The sequence below is a fragment of the Nuphar pumila genome, chromosome 7 (assembly GCF_984573655.1).
Source record: "Nuphar pumila chromosome 7, dmNupPumi1.hap1.1, whole genome shotgun sequence".
Lineage (NCBI taxonomy): Eukaryota > Viridiplantae > Streptophyta > Magnoliopsida > Nymphaeales > Nymphaeaceae > Nuphar > Nuphar pumila.
In genome coordinates, this window is record NC_143255.1 from 131,400,075 (window position 1) to 131,416,002 (window position 15,928).

Consider the following 15,928-nt stretch of genomic DNA (forward strand, 5'->3'; position numbering starts at 1 on the left):
GGAGCTCCCATCATCTCCTTCCTCTCCACCTCCTCTTCTATTTTCTTGTTCATCGAAAATCATAGAAGGAGATGTAATCCAGCAAAGTCATTGTTGAAGAATAGAAAGTCTACATCTTGATTCCATATCTGACTGGTGATCTATATTTAAAAAGATTGAGGTTCGTAAAAACTAGAATTTCTGATTCGTTGTCTACTCTGCAATGAAGTAACTCAGCAAGCTCCGAGAAGACGATTATTCGATTGTCCCTCCATTAATCAGCATTTTCTTGGAAGCAAATTGAAGTGATGTTCTAGAGCCATCAAACTGATCAATCATACATGTTGTATTGTGATTCCTTTCCTGATTCAGGGAACAATGAACCTACAAGGGCTAAACACGGGTCAAATAAAGTGATCCGGTTTGAAGGGATGAATCTGTGGAAGAGCTACACGCGTACAGTTAATCAGCTACATTGAATTCCTCTTCTCTTTTTACCGAACTCAGATCTAATATAATATTGTTTATTTTTACACTTAGTTAAGTTTGAGATTTTCGAAAATTTGGCTAAGTATAAAAGAAAAATCGTTCAAACCTCGATATTAGACCGATGCTTTTGAGTCAGGGCTTGACCCAGGTCTCATCAACTAGGTCTAAACGAGCTAATTGAAACATGAGAAAAAGTTTTATTTTTTACCTTTAAATTCGAGCGAAATTCGAGTTATTTTTGGGCGAATTTCAGAAGCAAAATTCAAGTTATATATCGTTAGATGCATCTCGAAATTCTAAGCATAACGATATTTTACTTTCTTCGATTCGGGCTACAGTTGGCCTGAAAATCGCATTTTTTCAAAAATTGTGCAGTTTGTCGGTTCGAGTCCGGACTTAGATCGGACCGGATCTGATGAGTTGAGTACAAATTAATATGGATTTGGACTCTATCCAAAACCCATATTAATTTGGATTTGATCCAGCTCAAGACCCAGTTGGATTTTTGAGATCCAAATCCATGTCCAACGATTTTTCTAACTTTAAATTCATCAAAAACCTTTAAATTGGGGTTTATTTATGTTAAGAAGCCTCCCACATTAATTTGGTAGTTTTTGAAAACTTTTAAATTTTTATTTGTAATTTAATATTAATTGATTAATTAATTTAATACAACAACAACTACGCCTTCATCCCAAAACAATTGGGGTCGGCGATATGAACCAAAAAAGAAAATCATTCTGGGTCTACCACATGAATCCTTCTCCTCCAATCATTTCTATCCAATGCCATGTCCTCGGTCAGGTTCAAAGCATTCATATCATTTCCTATCATCTCCATCCATGTCTTCCTAGGCCTACCCCGACCTCTTTTAACTAATATATTTTCTCATTTCTCCACCCTTCTAACCGGAGCATCATTAGGCCTTCGCCGAATATGTCCAAACCACCGTAAATGATTCTCTCTCATCTTATTTTCAATTGGTGCAACGCCTACTTTCTTACGTATCTCCTAGTTCTGAATCTTATCTTTTATTGTATTTCCACACATCCATCTAAGCGTACGCATCTCAACAACACTCACTTTTTGAATATGATATCTCTTGGCAGCCCAACATTCCGTACCATATAGTAAAGCGGGCCTAATAGTCGTCCTATAAAACTTCCCCTTCAACCGCAATGGCATTCTACGATCGCACAACACTCTAGTTGCACTTTTCCATTTTATCCACCCAACCTTTATTCTATGATTTACATCTCCATCAATTTCTCCATACTTTTGAATGATAGATCCCAAATATTTGAAACAGTCATCCACCGATATTTCTTGCTCACCAAAGCTTCACTACACTCCCATCACTACTGCGTTGCTTACTAAATCGACATTTCATATATTATGTCTTACTCTTAACTTAAAACCTCTTGCTTCCAATGCCTGTCTCCATAATTCTAACTTAGCATTAACCCCAGCTCTAGACTCATCAATCAAAACAATATCATCAGCAAACAACATACACCATGGCACATTTTCTTGAATTGATCTCGTAAGCTCATCCATCACTATAGCAAATAGGAAAGGGCTTAAAGCAAATCCTTGATGTAACCCAACCGTTATAGGAAAATTGGTTGTCACCCCTCCACAAGTGCGGACATTGGTTACTACTTCATACATATCTTTAATTATACTAATGTACTTGGGAGAAACACATTTCTTCATCATTGTCCACCAGAGAACGTCCCTAGGTACTTTATCGTATGCCTTCTCCAAATCAATAAAATCATATGCAAATCTTTGTCCATCTCTCTATTTCTCTCAATAAGTTGTCTAAGAAGATGTATAGCTTTCATAGTTGATCTTCCAGGCATAAAACCAAATTGATTCTCCGATATCATGACAATCTACCTCAACCTAGACTCAATCATCCTCTCCCAAAGTTTTATAGTATGACTTATGAGTTTTATACCATGATAGTTTGTGCAGTCTTGTATATCACCCTTATTCTTATATAGAGGCACCAAAGTACTCTTCCTCCACTCATTAGGCATCTTATTTCTCCGCCAAATCTTGTTAAAAAGAGTTGTCAATCATTCTAAACCTTTCTCTCCCAAGCATTTCCAAGCCTCGATAGGTATACCATCTGAGCCAATTGTCCTTCTTGATTTCATTTTCTTCAAAGCTTCTGTAATTTCTTTCTTTTGAATCTTGCGCATGAAGTCATGATTCATCTCATGAAAAGGAATTGAGAAGTCTCCAAGATCCTGAGCATGACTTTCATTAAATAGCTTATCAAAATAATCTTTTCATCTCTCCTTAATCTCCTCATCTTTGACTAAAACCTTTTACGTTTCATCTTTGATACATCTAACCATACCCAGATCCCTCGATTTCCTATCTCTCATCTTTGCAAGCCTATAAATATCCTTCTCGCCCTCTTTGGTATCCAACTTGTCATAAACCTCCTTATATACCTTATCCATCACGTTTCGAACCACCTTAATTAATTTAATGCAATTCCGAAATTGTATTTTTAGAGAGACAGAAGAAAAAGAAAAAGGGGAAAGAGAGGGAGGAAGGAGAGAAAGAGGGAAAAAGAGAGGAAGAAGAAGAACAAGAGGAGGAGATCCGCATTTCTCCAACTTTCCATCTACGCTAGATCATCGTTTTCTTCATCATAGATTCATGGTACGGGTTTCTCTTTTGATTTGAGTGAGAAAAGAGATATTGATTCGATTTTCATGCGGTATTTTAGTGTAAAACCACGTGGATGAGTAAATCTAAGCATTTACTGTAAGATCCATGGTTGAAATCCATGAATTTTCATCTTCTTGAAAGTTATTATGGATTAACATGCTTGTGGAGGCATTTTTATGTTTAAAACAAAACTTTTATCCATAGAAAATAATGTCGTTATGCATGTGCATCATCATATTATCGATTTCTATGGAAACTCATGTTAGGAATGGTTAGGGTATGTGAAATCAGGGTATAACCAAGCAAAAACGTGGCTGCATGTATTCTTATGGTAACAAGTGAAATTTATTTCATAATCGGGGTGTGTACTTCATGAATCTGGGTATACTTAATTCGTGCATGTATACTTTACGCAAAAAAAATCATGTACATGCATACTGAGACTTGTTTTTATTTCATTAAGCATGACGATGCCCTGAGATTTATTTTAGTGTTTCTATGGGTATGCTGTCATCAATATATATATATACAGAAAAAAAATGTATGCAAATACCTTTTGCTGTGTTGGGCCTGAGCCGACCACAGTCAGCTGAGCCATGTGCTGGCAGCCCCAGCCAACTGGGTCGGTTGGGCTTGGATTTAGACTCGGTCAGTGGGGTGCTGGCCATGTAAAAAAAAAATTATGTTTGGGCCCAGCCGAACCCAGTCGGCTGAGCCCTGGGGCAGTCAGCAGTCGGCTGGGCTGAGTACCTGACCCAGCCGACCGGGTCGGCTGGGTGGGTCTGGCCGTGTGCTAGATCCAGCCGACTAGATTGGCTGGGTCACGTGTTTTAAAAAAAAATAGTGAGATGTATGCTTATTTAAACATGAATTTGTGCATATCTAAATAAAATAATTGCATCCGCATATACAGTCTGTGATGTGCTCTCATACTATGCTGGTATAGTTGATTTTGGCTTAAAACCATAGTCATTCATATTTACACGAAAACTAGTTGCCTGGGTTTGAATAGGAACCTGTCTTCCTATGCTCACTAAAACTTCAAAGCGGACGTCCAGTCTTGTAGCATGGTCTTGTTTTGATTTGCTGGCTTTGTGCTGGGCACACTGGCAAATCTGCCAGGCTTTGACAGGTTTGCCCGGCCTACCAAGCCACAGAGGCCCAGCCGAGTGGGCTCGGCTGAGCAGGTGTTTAAAAAAATATATAAATAAATATGATGGTGCTGTTCTCTGGTGGGCTGGCTGTCAGGCCAGCCGAACCTGGCCTGACATACCAAGTCCTACCAGTTTGGCTAGGGTCTGGTCGGACCAGACCCGGCTTGGTCTTGGCTGGACCGTCGGCAACCCAACCGAGTAGCTCGGCTGGGCCCTGTCAGGTCCAGTCCAGCTCTTGGCTGGACTGGTGCAGCCCTGGCAGGCCCCTGCCAGGCCCGGTTTTCATATGGACAACAACAAAAAAATGGGGGAGTGAAAAATATTTTCAGTTGGTTTGCAAATTTACAGATTTACTCATGATAACAGATCTAGTTCTATGCACGTTAAGAGTGAAAGGTTTCGCATGCTTGGCTGGATGCATTGTGTTTGAGCAAAATATTAACAGTATAGTAGCTTTTATGTGCATGAGCATAAAGGAAATAGATATGTTTTTGCATGTAAATAGTGGTATGAATGTTGTGGTTTGCATGCTTGTGAGGAATTAGCTATGCATGACCATGTCCCTAATGTCATGTTGTCTACTTGTACATCTTGCTGCCATGTGCAAAGGTTCCAAAAAATTTTGTTGTTCTACTTATATACAATTGCATGTTCATTTGCATTTGGACATAAAAGAGACATGTATTTTGCATGGATATGTAAGCACATGCCTATGAAAGTATTATCTATGCACATACTTGTTTAATATATGTGTGAATGTGCATCCCGAAAGCAATATGTATTTTTGCCGGTATGTGATTGCATGAGTGTTGACATGCGTTAGTTTTAAATGATTCATGAATGAAAGCATGCATTTAATGTGAGTGTGTGAACTCATGCTCATGCATATGAATATTATTATTTGATGCACATCTCTAAATTAGCATTCATGATTATGCATTGAAAGACATGTGACATGAAAATGATGCATTGGCATGTTCCTTAAGATTTTTGCGCACGAATATATAGATGATCAAGATGGATCATCATAGGTTGTAGAAGCCTTAAGCCGGTATGTTCCTTATTTTACTTGTTTATGCATTGTAAAGATCTCATTTGACATTGTGATTTTAATTGCACTGTTCTATTGATGCCACGGGTGGACCGTGAAGAGCTTGGCATGTTGATTTGCAAGCTTATGTTATTAATTATGCATGTTTATTTGCAAATATAAAAGAGATGAATTAATAACAAAATAAAAGAAAGTAAAGAAGAGTATAATTTATGTATGTCCCTTCTTTAGTGTGGGAATCTTGGATATTGCGGTTTTGAGGAAACCGTGAGGATACTAAAACTCTGTGTGCATTGTTGTTGCCCCTGAATCCGTTATTAAAGTTTTTCTCTTGGCCACGGTTTTAGGAAGAGTCTGTCACTTTACCTGGGGGTGATGTGTAGACACAGCTGTTGTTTTGGTATACCAAGAAGTGGCACTTGTTGATGTTGTTTTCTTTGGTGTCCCGACATTAGATGTTTTCTAATGTTTCGATGGATGGTGATGTTTTTTTATATCGGTCGAGGGCTAAATTTGGAACCCAGTAATAAAATACAACTTGTGTGCTAAGTTACCCTGGAAACCTTACTTAACCTCGAGAATTATTACCCGTTTTGAGTATCCGCGGGCAATAGTAATTAAAAAAAAGAACTTAAATTGTGTCATTTAATAGGAACATGCATATAAAATAAAAATTATAATAAAAGATAATAATAATATATTCATGCATTGCACTGAAATCATGCATATTCCTGTTATTCATTAAATCATGCATATTTACTTATTACCTTAACTGTGATATATTGGTGAATGCATAATGTTGTTCCTTAATGCATGTTAAATGCATTTACTGCTTAAATTGTGATCTTTGTTATTTATTAAATGTTCCCTCATACTTAATAATTGTTCTCTATTGCATGAATAGTTAATTGAATTATGAATTTGTCATAATTGTATCCCTTTAAAATATTGCATGAATCTTATTTGTGTTCTTTTTACTTATTTAATTCATTAGAAAAATTCGTATGCAAGATTTTTTGGATTCTGACACCCTACTTTTTGTGTTTTTCGCAGCCTCAGATGTCTAGTGGGGAGGACTTGCTTTTGAGAAGAGTCACGAGAGGACTACACAACTACATGGCAGATTCTTGGGACGGCGTGGCTCTTTCTTTTTGCTTTCTTTACTTTTATTTACTTATGTCTCAGACTCTATAGATTTGATTAAATAAAGTTTGGTTTGATTTAGTTTGGTATGAAAGATGAGTATAAGATCCCTTGTGGTGGTGGTTGTGTTTAACTGTAAGAGCCCCGGGTCTCTGAGAAGATTTCCGCAATGGTTTTAAAAAAAAATCCCGTATTTTCAAGGGGTATGACTTGGGGCTGTTACATCTAATACTTCTAGATTAGTGCACGCCCTATTACTAGTGCTTTCAGCTATAAGACTTCAAAATACACTTGCTAGCCCTTACGAGCCATAACCTAGCTAATATAATTCCATTCTGCGATCTACCTGTTCGTGTAAAGGTCATCGAGGCTTTATAAGGCATAGATCTTGGGTATGGTTCTAGCGAGACTGTATCACATGTGAATAATCATAACGCTCCAGGATGAATGTGTTGGATCTGTATTTGTATTTGAATCATGTCCCAATAAGAAGAACGAAGAAGAGGCGGAGAGAGAGAGGGACGCTAACCTAATAAAAAAATCAAAGAAAAAAATCCCTAAGATGAAGGGGGAGAGAGAGAGGAACGAAAAAGAGAAAAAAGAAAAGGGGGAGAGAGAGAAAGAGAGATCGCCACTGGCTTCGTCGTCGGCCGTTGCACACACACACACACACAGGATCAAGGTTAGACCCCCCTCCACCCGATATTTTTTTTTTAAGTCTATTCCCCCGTTCCTGATCTCGGCGTAACAGGGGGTGGAACGGTAAAATACTGTTGCAGAGAACGTGCGAAGTCGATATATATATATATATATATATATATATATATATATATATATATTAAAGTATGTTTCCCCCATTCTTATTCTCGATATACCAAGGGGGGGGGGGGGGGCAGAACGGTGAAATAACATTCCAAAGGGCTTTGTTTGGAAGGCATGTCCACCACGTGATTTGTGATCGCGCTGTCACAAATCATGCAGCGGACGAGCCACCAAACAAGCCCTTAATGATGCTGACGAGCAGAACATCAAAATATAATCCTCTGGTTTTGTCATTCATATTCTCTATCCGTTGAAGAATGCCCCTCAGTATATTTACTTGGCAATTGTTTTTAAAGTATTTGGATGTGCATGAGATATGTTAGATCAGGCCTTATTTTTCTCTCTTTGACATTTGAGTGTAAAACATTCAATAATACTTGTCATGCTATGATGTTTCCCAGGTCGTATGTCTCTTGGCCATTGCTTGCTGAGTTGGAGATGCGAAAGGGAAGATTCTCAAACTGCAACCAAGGTAATATAAAGAAATGCCACCAAAATTTGTGAAGATTATATGATCTTAATAGTTTTTTATCTGTTACAGGAATTTAAACCCAAGTCGCATATATCATGAGAATAAGAGCCACAGGGACCCCTTAGAATTGTTGTACTCCTAACCTTTTAGTAACACTAGAATTGCTAACTCTTACTAGCAGCTATATTATAGCAACAAAAATTTTATGCAAGTTGGAAAACATTTAACAAGTTTCATGAATTACCAAGCAATAGAAATTTATCAATGTTATATTGAAAAACATGCTCAACAAGAATTATTTCTCTTACAATCTCAGTTTCAATACAAAGTAACTTTTTATGTAGTGTTTACAGTTTTATAAGTAGCAAAGTGTAGCAGTTCTTGATGTATTCTACCAGCATTACAAAACTTGACCTAATCAAACTGTGACCTTGTCTACTGATTTGTTGTTCCCATGTTTCTCAGGCAGAAAGTCCAGTTGATTAAAGTGCTAGAAATTTTCATTTACTATGTGATAGCTCACATATGAAATATATGGCTGTAACACATCATTCTTTAGTGAAATTTTGTTAGGTGATAGCAGAAATGAAATAAAAAAGTAGTTTTCCAATTTTACAAACCATCAAATTTGATTCTCATACTGCTTGTTTTGCCTATATATTTTGTATAGATGCATTCAGAAAAGCCATCCCTTTCCCACTTCACATTAGCCATAAAGGGAGAAAACCAACATATCTTTCAAAAAATCAAGGACTCCACTCATGTGCTATGCCTGAAATAATAGTAACTGAAACTATTGCATTTCTTATCAAAAGGCTCTTCTTCCTTATACCTTTTTTTTTTGCTTTCTGAAACAGACAAGCTTTCTTTAGATCTAATAAAAAGAGATACCATGACAACATTTCCCTCATCGCATTTTCTCAACTTCAGGTCTTGCCCAACATTTTGCATTCCAATTATTTCATGACCTTTCTTCCGAAAGAGGCCCTCTTGCATAGGAAAGACGACTTTCCTAAGGGAGATTGATGCAGAGCAAAATGAACCCAGGTCCATACAGCGTGACCCAAGCAGGGGCCCGGATTTACACTCTGGGGATCGGACCCAGGCAGCGGATCCAACCCAGATATTGGTTCCCAGACATGGGGAAGAGGTCTTGCTGCGTACCAATTCCAGACGAGCACAGAGGGTACGGGACGAACGGCTCCAGATCCAGCAGCACACCGGAGGGTATCGGGTCCGGGGCCGGACCCGATACCCAGATCCAGCCAAAGCCTTTAAAAAACCCTCTAGGGTTGTGTGCGCAGAAAAGAGAGAAAAATTGCAGCAGCTTTGTCTTTCGTTGTTTTCTCTTTTGTTCCTTTTCCAGCAGACTTTTTGCCTTTGATTATTCCTTTTTTTTCTGTTGCTTTAGTTGTTGCTTTTCACGCCCTGTCAGTTCTTGCATTTCCAATTATTCATTGTTGTTTAGTGGAAGTTCCATTGAAAAATAAAAAAAAGAAACAATACAGCACCACGTTTTGGGTGGCTGTTTTCCTCTTATCACTGCACATCGTACGTTCGTGAGCAGCATGCCAACCATCTCAGCAAACAGGAGCATTGCAGCCGACCTTCCACAGGGCATCAGTTGGTAGGTCTGCCCAGTGATAGTCACTTAACATGGCTGTGTGGAGATTCTCACGTGACAGCAAAGAGCAGCCACATCAGATTCAAAATACCGTGAAGGCTTCATCGTGCCCTCCCTGCATCAAATGGTATCGGAGCCTCGGGCATCCTCCACTGCCATCAGTATGCCACCAAACGTGAGGAACGATCCGGCGAAGAGAAGGGAGCAGGAGGACACCAACAGCGATGGTCAAATGTCGCGTATGATGGAAATAATGACTCAAATGGACGAAAATCTGCTGCGTGTCAGCCTAGACGTGGCCAGCATGTCGAAACGACTCGATGGGGTCGAAAATTAGATCGCGGTCATCGAGTCGCAGATGGAGCCGCACACGGTGACTACACGTCAAAGGGGTTCGGGCCAGCAGGGTCCTAGCATCACGCTGGGTCGGGCTGCTGATCCAGGGGTGTCGACCTGACCCGGGAAGGTGATTGTTTTTTATGATTCCGTGCACGGGAGAAAGAAAGCAACAAATCAATGGTCGGGTCCGGACCCGATAGGATACAGACCCGAGTTCGCGAATACCAGACCGGGGCCCGGGTTTCGGGGACCACCCTTTGGGTCCCCGGGAGCGGGTCCGAGTGTCGAAACCTCTAACCCGACTTACCCAGTTGGGTTTGGTTCGCGGGTCGCCCCGAACCTAACCCAACCCATTAATTTTGAACCTCAAAATGGACCCTTTACTGACCCAAACCCCTATCGGGCCCGGACGGAGCTCCAGTTTGGATTTGAGTCGGGTCAAGACCAGACCCATACTTATCTAGATCGTGGATCGCATTCAAACCAGGCTTTTTACCACCACAACTCGATCCCCGATCCGACCTATCCATATTTGGGTCTGACGCGTAGCTTAGGATTAGACTCGATCCAGTTCCAATCGAGTAATTCATCCCAGTACTACACTACCCAAACCCAGTACCCTTACCAAGCTCAAGCCTTTGACCCAACCCAGACCCAGAATCCCGTACCAAACCCAATCCACTTCCCCTACCCTAATCCAACCCATAACCCAGACTTGTACCATCCCGTTCCTACCCACCTAGAGCCCGATACCCGAAAGCCCCATCCCCCTTACTTTGGACCTCCTGTCATACTGGTGCTACAACGTCGGCCACAGATGGCTCCCGCCCACGGGCCAGCCAGACCGAGGCAGATTCAGCAGGGACCGATGCGACCAGAGCGACGACAACAGGTCGAAATTCATCAACCCCAGCAGTCAGGCGAACAGGACCACGGAGATGAAGCAGTATGGGATGATGACACCTTCTGAAACGAGCATCCTGCAAGAATGGTGGAGGCCCGACAGCAGAGAGCACCAGAGCGCCCCTCCATGTATGAGGTGAAGTTGAAGCTTCCAGAGTTCGCAGATCGGTTCGGTGGAGCAGTTCTTCGATTGGTCATATGTCGTCCAGTTCTTCTTTGACTACCACGATGTCGTCGAGCACCGCCGTGTCTCTCTAGCCTCTACTCGATTGAGAGGCCTAGCACAGACATAGTGGGTTGAGCTGCAGAGGTCGAGGGAGCAGCAGGGATTAGAGCGCATACAGACTTGGGAAGAGATGCAACGGTTGATGCAGTCTAAGTTTGTGTCGTCAGATCACGCCGACAGAGCCTACAAGAAGTACCTGACCTTGCGTCAAGGGCACCAATACTAGGGAGGATTACACTGCTGAGTTTCATCGTCTTTCCCTACGAGTACAGATCGAGGAGACCGCCCGCCAGCAGGTCACGAGGTATATTTCTGGGTCCTGCTATTTCTGACGACTTAAGTTGTATCACAGTTGAGTCATTGGATCAGGCAAGTAGTTATGCCATGAATATGGAGGAGAAACTGAAAAGGAAGCAGGAACATAGGACATCCCGTAGTTATCAGTCCAGTCAACCCAAATCGAGTTTTCCAACCAGGGGAGCGATCTCCCCTAGGAAAGAGGACTCAAAGTCCACCCTTGGAGTCTACCTTAGCAAACCCGATCAGTCTGGACCCGCGTACCATACCAGATCCAAAGGTAAGCCCAGTGAGTCCATCGTTCGATGTTTTAGGTGTCAAGAGTTAGGTCATATTGCGTCCAAGTGTCCCACCATGAGTAAGAACACCCATCTCGCAGAGGACATTGTTGAGTCCGCGTCCGATAGTGATAACGAGGGTGAGTCACCTGTTGAGGAAATGAAGAGATGAAAGTCGTAGAGTTCGATGGCAGCCTTGAAAATTTGTTAACCATCCATCATGTTTTGACCACATCCCGAGAGTCGACCCCGACAAAATGGTTAAAACTCGGTGCAACTGTGAAGGGCGCGCATGTGATGTTATCATTGATATTGTAGCATGTGAGAATATGGTGTCCAAGAGTAATCGTGTCCACCTTGAACTTGAAAACGAAAAAATTGTCCCAACCCTATAAAATGGCATGGTTCAAGAAAGGGAACGAGGTACCCATCACCCTGTGTTGCCTAGTTTGATTCTCCATAGGGGAGCATTACCATGATGAAGTGTGGTGTGATGTGGCCCCTATGAGTGTGTGTCACATCCTTTTGGGATGTCCCTGACAGTTTGACCATAAGACCATCCATGATGGCCGTAGGAACACGTACACATTTGTCTTTGAGGGTCATAAGATAGTTCTTCTTCCCACCAAGGAGACCGGGTTTCCCCGGCTCATGGGCCTAGTAGACCAATCTTTCCTCCTTAAGCTGCCCGAAAATTGGCACCTTTCTCCGACATTTAATGTGTATGATCTAAATGCTTACTGTGAGAACAAGTCGTCAAAGTCGATTTCTTCCCAACTAGGGGAGAATGATGCAGAGCAAGATGAACCCGGGTCCATACAGCGTGATCCAAGCAGGGGCCCAGATTTACACTCAGGGGATCGGACCCAGGCAGCGGATCCAACCCAGATATTGGTTCCCAGACATGGGGAAGAGGTCTCGCTGCGTACCAATTCCAGACGAGCACAGAGGGTACGGGACGGACAGCCCCAGATCCAGCAGCACACCAGAGGGGTATCGGGTCCGGGGCCGGACCCGATACCCGGATCCAGTCAAAGCCTTTAAAAACCCCTCTAGGGTTGCATGGGCAGAAGGGAGAGAGAAAATTCGCAGCAGCTTTGCCTTTCGTTGTTTTCTCTTTTGTTCCTTTTCCAGCATACTTTTGCCTTTGATTATTCCTTTTTTTCTGTTGCTTTCGTTGTTGCTTTTCACGCCCTGCCAGTTCTTGCATTTCCAATTATTCATCGTTGTTTAGTGGAAGTTCCATTGAAAAATAAAATAAAAAAAGAAACAATACAGCACCACGTTTCGGGTGGCTGTTTTCCTCTTATCACTGCACATTGTACGTTCGTGAGCAACGTGCCAGCCATCTCAGCAAACAGGAGCATTGCAGCCGCCCTTCCACACGGCATCAGTTGGTAGGTCTGCCCAGTGACAGTCCCTTAACGTGGCTGTTTGGGGATTCTCACGTGACAGCAATGAGCAGCCACATCAGATTCAAAATACCATGAAGGCTTCATCGTGCCCTCCCTGCATCAGAGATGAAACAAATCTCCATGGAAAATATGTGGTGGGGCCCACATAATAAATGCAAAAAAAAAAATCCTACCAGAATGAGTTCACACTTCCAGATCTCCCCCATGGGAAAGCACTTTCCATCCTGGGCATCCCTTTCAAGGGAAAGCAGCGTTCTTTGACTGAGGTTGCAACAAACTCCCCCTAATAAACTAGAGCGGAGGATTCAAGCGTCAAAGTGGTGATCCACTAAATTCCTACTGAATCCAGTGATCATAACGCACTTGGATTTCAGCAAATGACACAATAGCACAAGATAAAAGCATCTGAAACATTATTAAAGTTATAAGAAAATTTGATACAATGATTTGCCAACATAATGGACACACTAATTATGTTGAAATTCACTAATTTTTTAACCACCTGTGTCTAAAGGTGGCCATCAAGCCGACCCCGCCTGATTAGGGCCCGAGCCGGCCCGACCCAATTATGATTGGGCTCGGGCCCTTTAGGCCTGACCCAGTTAACAAGTCGTGTCAGTCGGGCCCAATGTATTTTACACATGGGCCCGACCCATTTCGAGCTCGATTACTTAATTGAGCCTAGGCTGCATTTTGCTGCCTGGGCACGGCCCATAACGAGCTGGGTATCCAGCCCGGTGGCCACCCTTTTCACAGTTCAGTGAAAATGTATAACTGCATGGCACAATCAAGATTTGTTGATTAAAGAAAATGATTTAGCAAAATATGAAAGTCAGATGTTGTACCCCTTAGATTGAACTTGCCATAATTTAACAATTCCATCCAAAGCACTGCAAAATGATGAAAATCAACTTCAATTTAGCTCAGGAGAGAAAGAGAGAGATGCACATGTTTTGCATTATGAACTAATATGAGTTACATAATCCAAATATTCTTGAAACAACAACAGAAGAGTAGCATATCAAAACATTCTTGTAATAACAATAGAACTATGTCACATAGGTGTGGGTGTGGATGTGGGTGCGGATGCGGCACTTTAAAAAAACTTGGGCGCGGGGGTGCGGGGAGTGTGTATATATATATATATATATATATATATATATATATATATATATATATATATATATATATATATATATATATATATATATATATATTAACAGTTTTAAGTTAATACTACGTTTATTTGTATGCATTTATGTATTTATATATATAATATAAATAAAAATGGACTTCATTAGGGTTAACTGAATCTGCTTTTGGATAGAAATGAACCTCAGTGTGGTTGACTTCACCTAACACAAAGGAAGTTGTGTCCAAGTGTCGCACCTGCCTGGGTGCGGGTGCGGTGCCCTGTTAGAAGAGTCCGTGTAACATAGCAATAGAAGAATAGCATAGTTTTTATAAAAAATAAGTACAAGAAACTGCATTAATGAAATAGTATTAACAATGGGCACAAGGGTGATAAAGTTTGGAACCTAGGACAACCTCTAACCTCACACGATAGCAACAACAAGAACCAAACTCATTAAAGTATGTCACTTGGGGGCTTGTGAGGGGCAAGTATGCCACTTGGGGGCTTGTGAGGGGCTTTGGCTTATGCGTATTCTGCACAAATTGAGATTTGAGGAACTCCCCCATAACTCTTCTATGTGATAACAAGTCAGCCACCTACATTTCCAGTGACACGGTGCTACATGAATGCACCAAACATATTGATATTGATTGTCACCTCATTCGAGAGAAAATTGAGAAGATAATCAAAGTGATGTAAGTTCATACACAAGATCAAATAGTGGATATGATTACAAATGCATTAGGGAATGCAAATTATGCTACATTTATGAGCAAGTTGGGAACGACAGATGTTTTTCAATCACAATTCAAGAGGTAGTGTTATAAAGTGAAGATCCTTTTCTATCCATTTTTTGTTTGAGCCATTGTTGTAAGTACCATAGCATATCATACAATATCTATCTAATTTATTAGGTGTCTGTCTCGATATGAAACACACTTGTGTCTGGATACTGGCATGTACCATACATGTATCAGGTGTATCTTATGATGCATAATAAGTGTAGTTTAAGTTGCACTTATTTCAAAAAAAAATTAACATATAAGGCCCCTTGGGACCAGTTCATGCTCGTTCCTAAAGAGCTTGAGAGTGATTTGGGGGAGAATTCTTGCAGAAAAAAAAAAGAAAAAAGAAGAAGAAGAAGGTGATGATGATAATCATGATTGACATTATCTAATTCATTTTTGTTTGAATTTTGAAAAAACATGTAACAACTGCAACTTATCCTCATGAAAAGTGAATTTTTTTTTAACAATTGTGGAAACCAAACCCAAGGATCCGGGGTCTTACATATTTAATAACTACCAAACCACAAGACATAGTGCATTGAATCAACGAGGGAAAATAACCAACTTCATTAACCAATTTAATGAATGAAATAAAAATAGAAATAAATAAAGTGTAAGACCCGTGTTTTTATCAAAGAAAAAAAAATGGTTTTGGATCCAAGTTTGACCGGATCTGAGTCCACGAGCCCCCCCACCGTATCCTATTTAAAAAAACCCCGCAGGAGGGTTTTCTTTTACAAAAAGAAACGCAGCCTGCCCCGATTGATCCTTCCCTCTCCCCCGACTCACCGCAACCCCCGACTCCCATCCCTCTCCCCCTCGCCTGACTTCTCCTCTACGCAACCCCCAACCCCTCATCCTGTTTTCCCCTCTTCTGAAAAACAGAAAGACCCTCTTTGCGTAGGGCACGACCTGAGCCCCCTTTGCCGGAGGCCCTGCTCAACGTCGGCGGAACCTGAACTCCCAGGTACGCCTCCTTGCTTTTCCCCCCTCTTCCCTTCTCTCGGATTGACGCCAACAGGAGGGCGCCAACCCTCCCGCTCTCTCTTTATTCCCCTGTAAACCACGGCATAGGAGGGGCGCCGCCCCTCCTGCCTTCTTTTCTCGCCTCCCTGTTGCCCT

The 15,928-nt window shown here is 41.5% G+C and overlaps 1 protein-coding gene across 1 annotated transcript in view; it reads right to left on the reverse strand.

The window, feature by feature from the left end:
• LOC149833573 (uncharacterized) overlaps positions 1-15,928 on the reverse strand; it is a 63,082-nt gene that overhangs the window by 23,498 nt on the left and 23,656 nt on the right. The window contains exon 4 of the mRNA XM_090012907.1: positions 13,729-13,773. Coding sequence (XP_089869033.1) covers positions 13,729-13,773 — 45 coding nt within the window. The remainder of the gene's footprint in view (positions 1-13,728; positions 13,774-15,928) is intronic.